Source organism: Rhinopithecus roxellana, chromosome 1, assembly GCF_007565055.1.
Source record: "Rhinopithecus roxellana isolate Shanxi Qingling chromosome 1, ASM756505v1, whole genome shotgun sequence".
Lineage (NCBI taxonomy): Eukaryota > Metazoa > Chordata > Mammalia > Primates > Cercopithecidae > Rhinopithecus > Rhinopithecus roxellana.
The window spans coordinates 53727690-53743398 of record NC_044549.1 but is presented as its reverse complement, the minus strand read 5'-3'; the positions used below and the strand labels follow the sequence as shown (position 1 = coordinate 53743398).

Genomic DNA, 15709 nt, shown 5'->3' with positions numbered 1-15709 from the left:
GTTCTTTGTCTAAAGGATCTTTTGTTCATTGTTCTGCAAGGAAGATAATTAGTAAAAGCCTAAGTTAGAAGTTCATGGTTCTGGCCAGGTGCAGTGGCTGTCACCTATAATCCCAGCACTTTGGGAGGCTAAGGCAGGAGGATGACTTGAGCCCAGGAGTTTGAGACATTTCATGGTATATAATTAATAGTTGTTACTCGAACATTAGTTCCATGAGAATAGGGACCTTGTTTTGCTCACTGCTGTCTGCCCAGTACATAGAAGAGTACACAATGCATTGTAAGCACGTAAGATTTATTGAATGAGAACTGCATTGTACAATATGGTGCCACTAGACACATGTCTATTTAATTAAAATTAAAATATAAAACTCTTATCAAAAACTAGCCATGATTCAAAGGCTCAATAGCTATGTGACTAGTGGCAACCATATAAAACATTTCCATCACAAAGTTCCATTTAGCAGATCTTACATAGACCCTTGAATAAAATTTAATAGACAAAGTGATTTTGTATTTAATGTCACCGTTACTGAATGCCTATAAGGCCATTCCAATAATGGATCATGTACTAAACAACAGGAAAAAAAAACTGCAAGAAGTAAAGGTTTTGCAGGTGATATTCAGTAACACTGCAGTATAGCCAGAGCAAGGACATAATAACTTCCTTTGCTTTATAAGTCTATGGAAATCAAAACTTCTAAAAGAGAAAACAAAAATCAGAATTATTGACACTTTAGGCCAGGCATGGTGCCTCACGCCTGTAATCCCAGCACTTTGGTAGGCCAAGGCAGGCAGATCACCTGAGGTCAGGAGTTCAAGACCAGCCTAGCCAACATGGTGAAACTCCATCTCTACTAAAAATAAAAAAAAATTAGCCAGGTGTGGTGGCATGTTCCTGTAATCCCAGCTACTCGGGAGGCTGAGGGAGGGGAACTTGAACCCAGGAGGCAGAGGCTGCAGTGAGCCAAGATCACACCACTGTACTCCAGCCTGGGCAACAATGAGACTCTGTGTCAAAAAAAAAAAATGATTATATTGGGAAGAAAATGTATAGTCTTAAATATGAGTTTTTAAATTAATTTAGGAAGATGAATTAAGCACTCAAGTAAAAAAGAACGATAAAAGTGGGAAGAAAACAGGATCAATGTTTAAGCAAAATAAAAATATACAACATGGGAATAAAGTATGGGGGAGGTCAGGTGTGGTTCATGCCTATAATCCCAGCACTTTTGGAGGCCGAGGCAGGAGGACTGCTTGAATGCAGTTTGAGACCAGCCTGGGCAACACAGGCTTCCTCTCCACAAAAAATTTTAAAAATTAGCCAGGTGTGGTGGTGCATGCCTGTGGTCCTAGCTACTTAAGGGGCTGAGGTGGGAGGATCACTGAAGCCCAGGAGGTCAAGGCTGCAGTGAGCTATGATCACCTCACTGCACTCCAGGCTGGGTGACAGAGCAAGACCCTGTCTCAAAAAAAAAAAAAAAAAAAAAAAAAAAAAAAAAAAAGGTGAGATTCCTTTAATTCTAATAAAATACCTGCTTTATACCAATACATTAGAAAAATTAAGTAAAATTGATGACTGTCCAGAAAGATGTGGATTTCCAAAACATGCAAGGAAAGGAATAGCTCAAGGATACCAAGTTTGCCAAAGATTTGTTCCCAACTGGGCACTGGGACTTGATGGTTTTGCAAGGTGAGTTCTAGCAAACCCTTCAAAGTGAAAATAAGAGTTATCAGAAACCAGGCTGTGAGCACTGTAAAAGGGCAGGAAGTACTGTTTTATTCACCACTATATCCCCAGCTCCTGGCAGAGAACCTGGCACACAGTAAACTCTAAAAATTTGTTAAGTGTGCCAGGCGCGGTGGCTCACGCCTGTAATCCCAGCATTTGGGAGGCCGAGGCGGGTGGATCACAAGGTCAGGAGATCGAGACCATCCTGGCTGACACAGTGAAACCCTGTCTCTACTAAAAAAACACAAAAAAATTAGCCAGGCATGGTGGTGGGCAACTGTAGTCCCAGCTACTCAAGAGGCTGAGGTAGGAGAATGGAGTGAACCTAGGAGGCAGAGCTTACAGTGATCCGAGATTGCAGCACTGCACTTCAGCCTGAGTGACAGAGCAAGACAGGTCTCAAAAAAAAAAAAAAAAAAAATTCGTTAAGTGGCTGTAAAGGGAACATTTCATTAGAGTATTTCTGTGTGTGTGTATAATTTTCAAAGATATATTTTTAGTTATAGAAACTGAAAACAGGGCTGGGCACAGTGGCTCATGCCTATAATCCTGGCACTTTGGGAGGCTGAAGTGAGTGGATTGCTTGAGCCCAGGAGTTCGAGACCAGCCTGGGCAATATGGTGAAACCCTGTCTCTACAAAAAATACACCCGTGGTCCCAGCTACTAGGAAAGGTGAGGCGGGAGTATCACTTGAGCCCTGGAAGTAGAGGTGGCAGTGAGCTGAGATCATGCCACTGCACTCCAGCCTGACTGAATGAAATGCTGTCTCAAAAAAAGCCACCTGAAAACATTTCTGGAGCAATTATTTATTTTTAGAGTCCCTCGAATACAGAAGTGAAAATGTACTATTCAAGACTTGTATTTAACTTTATAAAATTTCTTTCCCAGATGGGTATTACCTCTTCTTAAACATTTAACTAATAAAATATGTGATAACATAATCATACATTTAAAACATGGAACGACAACTAATATCTTAAAGTACATGAAGACAAACTTCAGGAGACAAACATTAAATATATCCAAAAACTAAATGGACCTAGACTGCTTACAAATTGCTTAAACCGAAATGAAATTTGTGTTTAAGAAATGTTTTCACTGATGGAAAAATAAATCTAACAAGACCATTATGTAAAAACATACTAATTTACAAAGGCAATGTATCTCAGTTTTAATTTGTATATACCCTAGATGAGGTTTATATTAAATGAGAATAAAATATTAAAAGTCCATCAATGTGTAGAAAAGAAATTCAGCTGCTCAAGTACTAGATAGAACTTCATATTCTTTAAGTCTATTTCTAGAACTGTGAATTGACTTTTTTAAATTTTATAATTTATGGCCAGGCACGGTGGCTCACGCCTGTAATCCCAGCACTTTGGGAGGCCAAGGCGGGCGGATCACAAGGTCAGGAGATGGAGACCATCCTGGCTAACATGGTGAAACCCCATCTCTACTAAAAATACAAAAAAGTTAGCCAGGCGTGGTGGCGGGCGCCTGTAGTCCCAGCTACTTGGGAGGCTGAGGCAGGAGAATGGCGTGAACCTGGGAGGCAGAGTGTGCAGTAAGCCGAGATTGCACCACTGCACTCCAGCCTGGGTGACAGAGTGAGACTCCGTCTCAAAAAAAAAAAAAAAAAAAAAAAATTCCAATCCAAAAAATTTCAATCCAAAAATTTTCAAGCCCTGTATTTAAGCTAATCAGTACCTTAAAAAAATAAAATTCTAGATATAAACTTGGTGGATTAAGGCTCAGTAAACAGTAATCAAACAAACAACAGATTTGTCCTCAGAATATGAAAGCCAAAGTTTTTTTCTTTTGTGATCCTGCTTCATATTATTCTGCTGTCCAATTTCTTTTCTGTAGGAAAACCCCAAAGAGATATAAAAAAGAGATATAAAACAGTGGTGAATGGCTTCCAAATGACTGTTTGCCCTTGTTTTTTAAGCCAAAAATCTCTAAAAATAGGTCTTTAATTCCGGCAGCAGATTAGGACAAACACTCAAAAATTCATGTTTTCTTCAAAAAATTTCAACTGGCGAGCTTTCACGCTGTAAGTTTTATACTTTTCACCCATGTGCTCCCGCAAATGTACCTATTTGAGAAACAAAAAGAAAATCAGTATGTAGTAGGAAAAAATATTTCTGTAATCTTAGAGGAAGGGCTCTTCTAAGCATGATATCAAAGGTGGAAACCATACAGGAAAATACTAATAGTTCAGTTTGCATAAAAATTTTAAACTTCAAGATATTTTAAAAAGTCATAAGAAATTAAAGAGCAAACAAAAAATAAACTAGGGAAAACATTTGCAACATTCATGCCAAAGGATTAATAGCATTCATATATAAAGAGTTCTTTGAATCAATAAAACCCAACAATATTAGAATAGGTAAAACAAAATCAATCTCATAGATAATTCAGCAAATTCATTTATATATGTATGTAAATGTAAATCCCATATATTTACAAAATAATCACATAAACCACTTAGTGAAATGGGAAAAGTTCCTTTGTCCCCCTTGCAGGGCGTTTGATGGGGGTGTGGCTCGCTTCTTCAGTGCCCCACTGCTCAAACCGCTAGGGGAGCATACAGACAGGCAGAATGTGGGGGCTCCGACCCCACGGTAGTGTCTAGGGGTGAATGTTTACAGCTGAAGCCCCAGTGGGCATGTGTTACAGGGTGCTCTTTTAGTTTAGCCATCTGTAGGCAGCTTGTGTTAGCTCAATTAGACCCTTGCCCTATCGCAAGGACAGAGGGCTTTCTGTATCCCAGGGTTCCTGCCTTGGTGTACCGGAAGAATCAGATCACACATAGGCTTGGAGAATGAGTGCAAGGTTTTATTGAGTGAAAGTAGCTCTCAGCAGATGGGGGAACCAGAAGGGAGACGGTTTTCCCCTGGAGTCCGGCTGCTCGGCGGCCCGGGTTCTCCTCCAGCTGCCCTGGCCAAACTCCACCTCGTTCTGCCAGTCGATGGCCTGCTGGCATGCTGGCATCTGTCACTGTGCTCTTCTGCTGTCATGTTCCCCTTGACGTCCTCTCGATGTCCAGCTGCTTGTGTCTTCTTTTGCCGATGTGTTTCTCTCAACATCCAGCCTCTTATCTGTGTTCCTGTTAGGGTCTTGGGGGTTTTTTATAGGCACAGGATGGAGGAGTGGCAGGCCAGGGTGGTCTTGGGAAATGCAACATTTGGGTACGAAGGCAGCAGTGCTTGTTCTGTAGGTGGAGCCCTAGCCAGAGGCCACACCCTCCCTTACCCAGTACTTCCGTGCCCCCCTTCCATATCATTAACATACATAAAATTCAACCTGACTAGTAATAAAAAAAAAAGTACTATATGACATTCAATGTATGCTTGTGGAAAGAACTGTTCAAAATTAAAATAACATCTAGTATGTTATACTGTGAACCTCCTGATACAATGCACTGAGGGCATATCACTTATGTGGTATTCCTGCCAAAAATGTATAACCTAAATCTATTCATGAGAAAACATCAGAAAAATCCAAACCAAGGGACATTTTATAAAACACATGGCCCAGGCTGTCTCATCCTTATGAGCAGCCTGCCCTGAATCCTCTCTCTCTCTCAGGGTATACTGCCTATTCTGCACTTAACTTTCAAAATATTATTTTTCTTTTGCAATAAATTATTCTATGCTGCAAAAAATAAAAAAAACATGGCCCCCGCTCCTCAAAAATGTCAACGTCATCCAGATGTAGTAGCTCACGCCTGTAATCCCAGTACTTTCGGAAGCCTAGGCAGGCGGATCACCTGAGGTCAGGAGTTCGAGACCAGCCTGACCAACATGGAGAAACCCCATCTCTACTAAAAATACAAAATTAGCTGGGCGTGGTGGCACATGCCTGTAACCCCAGCTACTCAGGAGGCTGAGGCAGGAGAAATGCTTGAACCCGGGAGGCGGACGTTGCATTGAGCCAAGATCGCACCACTGCACTCCAGCCTGGGCAATAAGAGCAAAACTCCCTCTCAAAAAAAAGAAAAGTCAAAGTCACAAAAAAGTGAGAAAATGTTTCAAATTTAAAAAGACGTAACAATTAAATATAAAATGTAATCCTGTTTGGTTCCGCATCCAACATGACACCATAAGGAGCTCTGTAAACCTACCATTTCCCTCAGTGGCCAGGCTCACATCTGTAATTCCAGCACTTTAGAAGGCCAAAGTGGGCTGATCCCTTGAGCTCAGAAGTTCAAGACCAGCCTAGGCAACAGGGTGAAACTTTCTCTACAAAAACTACAAAAAATTAGCCAGGTGTGGTGGTGTGCACCTGTAGTCCTAGGTACTTGGGAGAATGACTTGAGCTAGGGAGGCAGAGACTGCAGTGAGCCGTGATCATGCCACTGCACTCCAGCCAGGGCTATAGAGCAAGGCTTCAACTCCAAAAAACAAAGTCTCTGGAAATGGTGCTAAGAGAAAATGACCTTCAAATTTTTAAATAAAAATTATAGGAGGCCATTGTTTTGGACTAAACTCCTGCACTAGTGATGACAGCCGCGGGCCATCCGGAGCAGCCGCTACCATCACACTGGCAGCAGCAGGGAGATGTGAGCAGTGATGGCAGCAGCAGCTGCAGAAGAGCAGTGGCACCATTGGAACCCTGTACCCCGCGTCCCTGAAGCAGCTGGCCAGACCACGCCCACCTTCCCCATGGTCAGGAGCCGCCCCCAGGCCGGGACCCTCCACCACTCCGGACACCTGCCTCAGCTGTGGGGAAGGTGAGGGGAGGAAGCACAGTCCCCAGAGCCGGCCCCTGGGAGCCCGGCCCAGAACCCACTGCCCTGGAGGTTGCTAAGATGGGGCCAGGCTGTCACCTGCCGGTGGGGGAGCAGCGTGGTCAGGCGCAAAGGGGCAGGCACAGAGGTGCCCCAAGGCAGAGCCAGGCCGGAGAGGCCCCAGCTGCCCCCGCAGACTCAGGGGTGTCTGTTCCCACAGCCTGGCCTCTCCCTATTACCCCCACCCCCAGCTCCAATCTCAGAGCCAGATGAACCCAGGCGTGGTAAAAGCCCAGCCAGGTGTACGCATGTTTGGGGCAGCAATGACACACCAGCCCCCTGCCACTTTGTCCCTCTCCAGACTTTGGGCTACAACAAGCGCAGGATGGGGAGAGTTTAAGCTGAGGGCGAGCGGAGGGCAGCTTGGCACTGGCCTGCATGTGCACCATGGCATGAGCAGCCTGGGCCTGAGCAGGAGGCAGACAGGCTACTGGGCAGAAGGGGGCGGGTCCCCGGTGAGGCCCCACCTTCAGGCCAGGGAGGGCTTGAAGGTTGGGGGCCTTGCTGCTAGTCCCATAGACCAGAGTGGGAACTTGTGGTGCCTTTTCTGGGCCTGCCCATGGACCAATCGGCAGGTACTTACTCCTGTTTAAGCCCCCTCAAACCCCTGGGCTTAGCCAGAGCAGAAGAGACAATGGGATGACTAGCTGCGGAGGAGCTACCCTCTCTGCTGAGAGCTCAGCACTCATCAAGTGGGGCTGAATACTCCACGAGACACCCTGTCTATGGAAAGGAGGTGCCCCCTGCGGACCTCCTCTGAGCTGTTCTTTTTTTTTTTTTTTTTTTTTTTTTTTGAGATGGAGTCTCGCTCTGTCGCCCAGGCGGGAGTGCAGTGGCCGGATCTCAGCTCACTGCAAGCTCCGCCTCCTGGGTTTACGCCATTCTCCTGCCTCAGCCTCCCGAGTAGCTGGGACTACAGGTGCCCGCCACCTCGCCCAGCTAGTTTTTTTTTGTATTTTTTAGTAGAGACGGGGTTTCACTGTGTTAGCCAGGATGGTCTCGATCTCCTGACCTAGTGATCCACCCGTCTCGGCCTCCCAAAGTGCTGGGATTACAGGCTTGAGCCACCGCGCCCGGCCTGTTCTCTCTTTTTTTCTGAGACGGAGTCTTGCTCTGTCACCCAGGCTGGAGTGCAGTGGCGTGATCTTGGCTCACTGCAACCTCCACCTCCTGGGTTCAAGCGATTCTCCTGCCTCAGCCTGCCCAGTAGCTGGGACTACAGGCACATGCCATCAGGCCTGGCTCATTTTTTTTGGTATTTTTAGTAGAGACGGGGTTTCACCATGTTGGCCAGGCTGGTCTCGAATTCCTGACCTCGTGATCCACCCACCTCGTGATCCACCCACCTCGGCCTCCCAAAGTGCTGGGATTACAGGCGTAAGCCATCACGTCCAGCCTGAGCTGTTCTCTCAAAGAAACTCCTCTTCCTCTTGCTTACCCTTCACTTGTCTGCGTACCTCTTCCTAGTCACAGGACAAGAACTCGGGACTCACCGAATGGTGAGGCTGAAAGAACTGTAACACAAACATATTAGGAGCTAAGATGCCCCTTTCTCACCACGTTGCATGTGAAGAGGAGAGAAGAGCTGTGGCCCTTCAAGGAGCCCAGACCTGGGAGCTCCCCAAGCCAGGGCTGTGACTCCCTCTTTGGGGCGCTGTGGTTCCTGGCATCTCCAAGCTTCCCCAGTGTTCCCTGGTGCCAGCAGTGGAAACTGCCTGAGGTGCACCTCATCTGGCCGTAGCTTCGCAGAGGACCAGTACCCATGCCGGCACCTGGAGCTGCCCACCCCACTGCAGCAACTAGAGTGTCTTGACTGCACAGTGGCTAGACCCCATGTTCGCTCCCACACCCCTTGTTGCTCACTGCTCCATGCCTGACTCTCCCTTGGCAGGCATGGGATACAGGCTGGTAATATGAGTGCAATGCCAGGCTGTGGACAGAACAAGCCCAGCGGGCCCAAGTAAAACTCAGGCAAAGGCGCCATCAGCCACAGATGTTTCTGGTCAGAAAAGTGACACCCCAAAGATCTCATAACACTAGGCCCAATAATCCAGACTAAAAATCATAATGGCATCACTAATGCTCACCAAACAGAAATTGAGCTGTCATCTGGCCTTTCTAGAAATCGAGAGACTGAAAGAGGTTAACAGCCTAATTTCCCGAACAGGCCAGTTTCAACTGACATCGTATGAAGCTCTCTCTGTTTTAATCTTTCATCTGAAGTAACCTGATGTTAACCAATCAGCTTATTTTTCCATTATTCTGTCTCCCTGTCCCCACCCTAAAATGACCAATCCACTTTTTTTCTGGAGCAACCCTATTAAATGAGACCAATCCACTTTTTATTCTTTTTTCCTTCTTTATCCGACCCCTTTTCTGTCTATAAAGCTAATCTCCTCTGCTTCACTCATTAGAACACTTATTCTATTTTACAGAATGAAGTGTTGCCCAATGCTAGAATCACAATAAACCCAATTGAGATATTTAAACAAAATGTGTTATAATTTTGTCTTTTGACAGAAGAAACATTTATTTGAGAAAATCTAAACTTTGGTAAGAACGGTAAGAGTCAGTGGTACGCGAATCATGACCAACTGCCACCTTTCTCCAGCCCACCTAAGTGAGACAAAAATTCTACTCCAGGCCACTGAAGGCAAGAACATAGGCCTTTGTTTCCCTGCAACTTCCAGTTGAAAGGTTATCTTCTTCGGAGGGTAGGACACTGGCAGATCTCATCCTGCTGCCTGTTGTTGAGGCTACATTTCAGGAGAATGCAGGCAAGAAGCAGGAGTTCCCTTCTTCCACCTAGCCCAGAGTACTAGGATGTAGGTTCTACTTTGGGTACAGGACTGCTAAAAATTATGGGGACCAGTCCAGGTGTGTTGGCTCACACCTGTAATGCCAGCACTTTGGGAGACCGAGGTGGGTGGATCACTTGAGGTCAGGAGTTTGAGACCCAGCCTGGCCAACATGGTGAAACCGCGTCTCTACTAAAAATACAAAAATTGGCTGGGTGTGGTGATGGGTGCCTATAATCTCAGCTACTTGGGAGGCTTAGATAGGAGAATCACTTGAACTCAGCAGGCGGAGGTTGCAGTGAGCTGAGATCGAGCCACTGCACTACAGCCTGGGTGACAAAGCAAGACTCCATCTCAAAATAGTAATAATAATAATTATGGGCCCCCAAATCACCTCTTCTCCAGACCATAAAGTGAAGATGCCATGTTAGTGAAATGCCAAGAAGTATGCCAAGTATGCCAAGAAGACCAGAGGCTACTGCCCCATCTCCCTCCAAAACCGAGTGCACTAAGTTTCTAAAGTGCGGGTATCACTTGGAAGAGTGCCATTGTCTCCACCCACAGCTCCATAGCCATGCTCACAAACTTTGCTTGGGAATAGAAAGAGGCCATAAAACAGAGCACCAAATCTCTTCCTAAATGAACTGACTTCATCTGGAACAGAGTGTGGAGTTCGAGCCTCGCAGTGCTTTCAAAAAGAGTGGAAGTGTAACTGAGTACCTCCACTTTAATCATTATTATTATTATTATTCTGTGAGACAGAGTCTCACTGTCATCCAGGCTGGAATATAATGGCACAATCTCAGCTCACTGCAACCTCTGCCCCCCGGGGTTCAAGCAATTCTCATGCCTCAACCTCCCGAGTAGCTAGGATTACAGGCGTATGCCACCACACCAGGCTAATGTTTGTATTTTTAGTAGAGATGGGGTTTCATCATGTTAGCCAGGCTGGTCTCAAACTCTTGACCTCAAGTCCCAAGGTGCTGGGATTACAGGCATGAGCTACTGCACCTGGCCTCAATTATTTAATTATTTTTAAATTCTTTGTTTTCTCTCTCTTCTTATCCTTTTTCCCACTTCCTACTTAGCTCTTTAGAAATACAATTATAGGCTGGGCGTGGTGGCTCATGCCTGTAATCCCAGCACTCTCTGGGAGGCCGAGGCAGGTTGATCACCTAAGTTTAGGAGTTTGAGACCAACCTGGCCAACATGGTGAAACACCGTCTCTATTAAAAATAAAAAAATTAGCTGGGCATGGTGGCAGATGCCTGTAATCCCAGTTACTCAGGAAGATGAGACAGGAGAACTGCTTGAACTTGGGAGGTGGAGCTTGCAGTGAACCAAGATCGCACCACTGCACTCCAACTTGGGCGACAGAGCGAGACTCCATCTCAAAAAAAAGAAAAAAAAGAAAAAAAAAAGAAATACAATTATAGCCTTTTACCTTCTCTTCATCAGACACTCCCTACAGGGGTAGATCAACTATGTGCTTAGAAGCTCCAGAGCAGAACACTTGCCCACTAGGAGGTTGTCTCAAGAGGTAACAGTAGATTCACAACCCAACGTATGCCTGCTCACAAAGAAACCAGCAGGCACCACCTTGATCACCTGGTAGATAAGGCACCAAGCTAACACACAGACCCTTGCAACTGCTCGCTCCCCGCTAACCCGCCATATCCCATTCATGTTAGGCCCTTCTTTTTGAGACGGAGCTCCATTCTTGTTGCCCAGGTTGGAATGCAATGGCACAATCTTGGCTTACCCACCACAACCTCCGCCTCCCAGGTTCAAGTGATTCTCCTGCCTCAGACTCCCAAGTAGCTGGGATAACAGGCATGCACCACCACACCTGGCTAATTTTGTATTTTTAGTACAGACGGGGTTTCTCCATGTTGGTCAGGCTGGTCTCGAACTCCCAACCTCAGGTGATTTGCCTGCCTTAGCCTCCCAAAGTACTGGGATTACAGAGGTGAGACACCGCGCCCAGCCTATGCCCCCTTTAAAAGTGCTTGCTGTCTACTCCAAAGGAGGAGTACTCTTAAAGGCGGAAAGCCTGTACTTCCCCCCAAGCTAAGCTTTGGAATAAAAAGTCACCTTAGGCCGGGCGCAGTGGTTCACGCCTGTAATCCCAGCACTCTGGGAGGCCCAGGTGGGTGGATCACGAGGTCAGGAGATTGAGACCATCCTGGCTAACAGGGTGAAAACCCATCTCTACTAAAAATACAAAAAATTAGCCGGGAGTGGTGGCAGGCGCCTATAGTCCCAGCTACTCAGAAGGCTGAGGCAGGAGAATGGCGTGAACCCGGGAGGCAGAACTTGCAGTGACCCGAGATATCACGCCACTGCACTCCAGCCTGGGTGACAGAGTGAGATTCCCTCTTAAAAAAAAAAAGTCACTTTATACCAGACCTTGCTCTTGTTAAATTGGATTCTGCAAGCACCAAGCAACTGAACCTGTGTTTTAGATACAGCAGTAGAAAGGCAACTGGGAGGAGATAAGCCAATTCATTGGAGATGTAAACTAAACTATAGGCTGGGCTAGTTTGCAGAGAGGACTACAAAGCTGGGACGAGGCCTCTTGGGGTCAGAAAAAAAAAAAAAAACTCAGATATTGACATTGGTAGCAATCCTGTCAAAAGAGACCAAATTTAATCAGATCAGTCTGTGGAGTGATGTATGCCCCACGACATTGTTGAAAACAATAAAGCAATCAGCCAGAAACTACAGGGTCTTAAAAGTTATGTGAAGTCAGGGAAAGAGAGTGAAGAAAGCCCTTGTACAACTACAGTCATTCCAAGGTAGCTGTTAGCACCCAAGGCTGCATGCATGGAGGGGCAACATCAGGGGCTTTATACTACAGGGAAGGGACAGAGGAAGGAGACAGACTTCACCAAAACAACTCAGGTCAGGCATGGTGGCTCATGCCTCTAATCCCAACACTTTAGGAGGCCAAAGTGGGCATATCATGAGGTCAGGAGATCGAGACATCCTGGTCAACGTGGTGAAACCCCGTCTCTACTAAAAATACAAAAATTAGCTGGGTGGGGTGACATGTGCCTGTAGTACCAGCTACCTGGGGAGGCTGACGCAGGAGAATCGCTTGAACCAGAGAGTCGAAAGTTACGGTGAGCCAAGATCGTGCCATTGCCCTTCAGCCTGGCAACAGAGCGAGACTACATCTCAAAAAATAAATAAATAAAAATCCAGTCAGTTACTATACAAATAAGCATATAACAATCACCGGCCAGGGACAGTGGCTCACGCCTGTTATCCCAGCACTTTGGAAGGCCAAGGCGGGCAGATCATGAGGTCAGGAGATCGAGACCATCCTGGCTAACACGGTGAAACCCCGTCTCTACTAAAAAATACAAAAAATTAGCTGGGCATGGTGGCGGGCGCCTGTAGTCCCAGCTACTCAGGAGGCTGAGGCAGGAGAATGGTGTGAACCCAGGAGGCAGAGATTGCAGTGAGCCGAGATAGCACCACTGCACTTCAGCCTGGGCGACAGAGCAAGACTCTGTCTCAAAAATAACAAAAATAATCCCCAAAGGGGCCAATACCGAGTTTAAACAATGTATTATCTAAAATGTCCAGTTTCCAGTAAAAAGTTGTGAGAAATGCAAAGAAATAGGATAGTATGACACACATGCTGGAAAAAAGCAAACAAGAGAAACTGCCTGTGAAAGTAACCAGACGTTAGATTCAACAGACAAAGGTTTCAAAGTAGGCCAGGTGCAGTGGCTCACAACTGTAATCCCAGCATTTTGGGAGGCCGAGGTGGGCAGATCACAAGGTCAGGAGTACAAGACCAGCCTGACCATTATGGTGAAACCCCCATCTCTACTAAAAATACAAAAATTACCCAGGTGTGGTGGCACACACCTGTAGTCCCAGTTACTCAGGAGGCTGAGGCAGGAGAATCGCTTGAACCTGGGAGGCAGAGGTTGCAGTGAGTCAAGATCGCACCACTGCACTCCAGCCTGGGTGACAGAGTGAGACTCTGTCTCAAAATAAGAAAAAAAAAAAAGATTTCAAAGTAGCCACTATAAATATGTTCAAAGAACGAAAGGAAAACATAATTTAAAAAGTAAAGGAAGGTATAGTGACAGTGTCATATCAAATAGAGAATATTAAGAAACAGAAAAAAATTATTAATTAAAAGACCCAAATGGAAAATCTAGAGCTGAGAAGTACAATCACTGAAAAGCAAAATTCACTAGAGGGGCTCAACAGCATACTTACACTGGCAGAACAATTAGCAAGCTTGGGGACAGACCAATAGAAATTATGCAATCCAAATAACGGAGAAAAAACTAAAATGAAGAATGAACAGAGACTCAGAGAAATGAAGGGCACCATTAACCCCACCAAATATGTATAAAGAAAACACCAGGAGAGGAGAGAAAGGAGCAGAAAAAAGGCTGGGCATGGTGGCTCACACCTGTAATCCCAGCACTTTGGGAGGTCGAGGTGGGTGTATCACTTGAGGTTAGGAGTAAAAGACCAACTTGGCCAACATGGTGAACCCCCATCTCTACTAAAAATACAAAAATTAGCTGGGTGTGGTGGCATATGCCTGTAGTCCCAGGTACTTGGGAGGCTGAAGCAGATGAGTAGCTAGGGCTGTGTCCGGAATTGGTGGGTTCTTGGTCTCGCTGACTTCAAGAATGAAGCCACAGACCCTCGCAGTGAGTATTATAGTTCTTAAAGATGGTGTATCCAGAGTTTGTTCCTTCAGATGTTCAGATATGTCCGGAGTTTCTTCCTTCTGGTGGATTTGTGGTCTCGCTGACTTCAGGGGTGAAACTGCAGACCTTCATAGTGAGTGATACAGCTCTTAAAGGCAGTGCATCTGGAGTTCTTCGTTCCTTCTGGTGGGTTCATGGTCTTGCTGGCTTCAGGAGTAAAGCTGCAGACCTTTGTGGTATTACAGCTTATAAAGGCGGCACAGACCCAAAGAGTGAGCAGCAACAAGATTTGTGGCAAAGAAAGAACAAAGCTTCCACAGGTTGGAAAGGGACCCGATCAGGTTGACACTGCAGGCTCGGGCAGCCTGCTTTTATTCCCTTATCTGACCCCACGCACATCCTGCTGATTGGTCCATTTTACAGAGAGCTGATTGGTCCGTTTTGACAGGGTGCTGATTGGTGCATTTACAAACCTTGAGCTAGACACAGAATGTTGATTGGTGCATTTACAATCCTTTAGCTAGACACAAAAGTTCTACAAGTCCCCACACAACTCAGGAGCCCAGCTGGCTTCTCCTAGTGGGTCCCTCGCCAGGACTGTGAGCGGAGCTGCCCGCCAGTCGTGCGCTGGGCTTCTGCACTCCTCAGCCCTTGGGTGGTTGCTGGGACCTGGCACCGCGGATCCGGGGTTGGCGCCGGTCAGGGAGGCTGGGGCCGAGCAAGGTGCTCCAACATGGAGGGCTGCAGGTCCCGAGCCCTGCCCGGCGGGGAGGCGGCTGAGGCCTGGCAAGAATTCCAGTGCTGCGCGTGCGGGCTGGCAGTGCTGGAGGACCCACTGCACCCTCCGTAGCTGCTGGCCCGGGTGCTAAGCCCCTCACTGTGCGGGCCAGTGGCTCTGGCCGCCCGCAGTTCTGAGTGCAGGGCCCTGCGGAGGCCGCACCCACGCCGCTCGCACCGCACCGGATGCAGCCTTGGTTCCTCCCGCGCCTCTCCCTCCACACCTCCCGGCAAGCAGAGGGAGCCAGCTCCGGCCTCGGCCAGCCCACAGAGGGGCTCCCACAGTGCAGCAGCTGGCTGAAGGGCTCCTCAAGCGCGGCCAGAGTGGACACCGAGGCCAAGGAGGTGCTGAGAGCGAGCGAGGGCTGCTAGCACGTTGTCACCTCTCAGGACTACAGACAGCTAGGACTACAGACACCACCATGCCAAGAACCCAGGAGATGGAGGTTGTAGTGAGCCGAGATCGCACCACTGCACTCCAGCCTGGGTGATAGAGCAAGACTCTGTCTCAGGGGAAAAAAAAAGGAACAGAAAAAAAAAATTTTTTAAGAAATAATGCCTGAACACTTTACAAATTTATTGAAAAACACTCATCTACACGTCCAAGAAACTCAATGAATTTCCAAGTAGGATAAACTCAAAGAAATCCACAGACACACACATTAGGGTTAAAGTGCTGAAAGTCAAAAACAGAAAATCTTGAAAGCAGCAAGATGAAAATAACTCATCAGAAGGCAACACCAATAACATTCACAGCTAACCTCTCCTCATAAACAATGGAGGCTAGAAGGCAGAAGGATAACATTCAAAGTGCTCCAAAAAAACTGTCAACCAAGAATCCCATATCTAGCAAATCTATCATTCAAAAATAAAAGTGAAATAAGGAAATTCCCAGATAAACAAAAGCAGAGAATCTGTGGCT

General features: G+C 46.5%; 1 protein-coding gene across 5 annotated transcripts in view; it reads right to left on the bottom strand.

Annotated features, from left to right (window-relative positions):
- Positions 1-3422: 3422 nt before the first annotated feature.
- Positions 3423-15709, bottom strand: part of NEK4 (NIMA related kinase 4) — a 69883-nt gene continuing 57596 nt past the window's right edge. For 4 of the 5 annotated variants that reach the window (XR_004056921.1, XR_004056925.1, XM_030929079.1 and 1 more), the window contains one exon: positions 3423-3827. Coding sequence is in view for 2 of the 5 variants with exons in the window: in XM_030929079.1 (XP_030784939.1) it covers positions 3735-3827 (93 nt within the window). In the remaining 3 variants the exon portion in view is untranslated. The remainder of the gene's footprint in view (positions 3828-15709) is intronic. The other variant, XM_030929193.1, reaches the window with a different exon arrangement.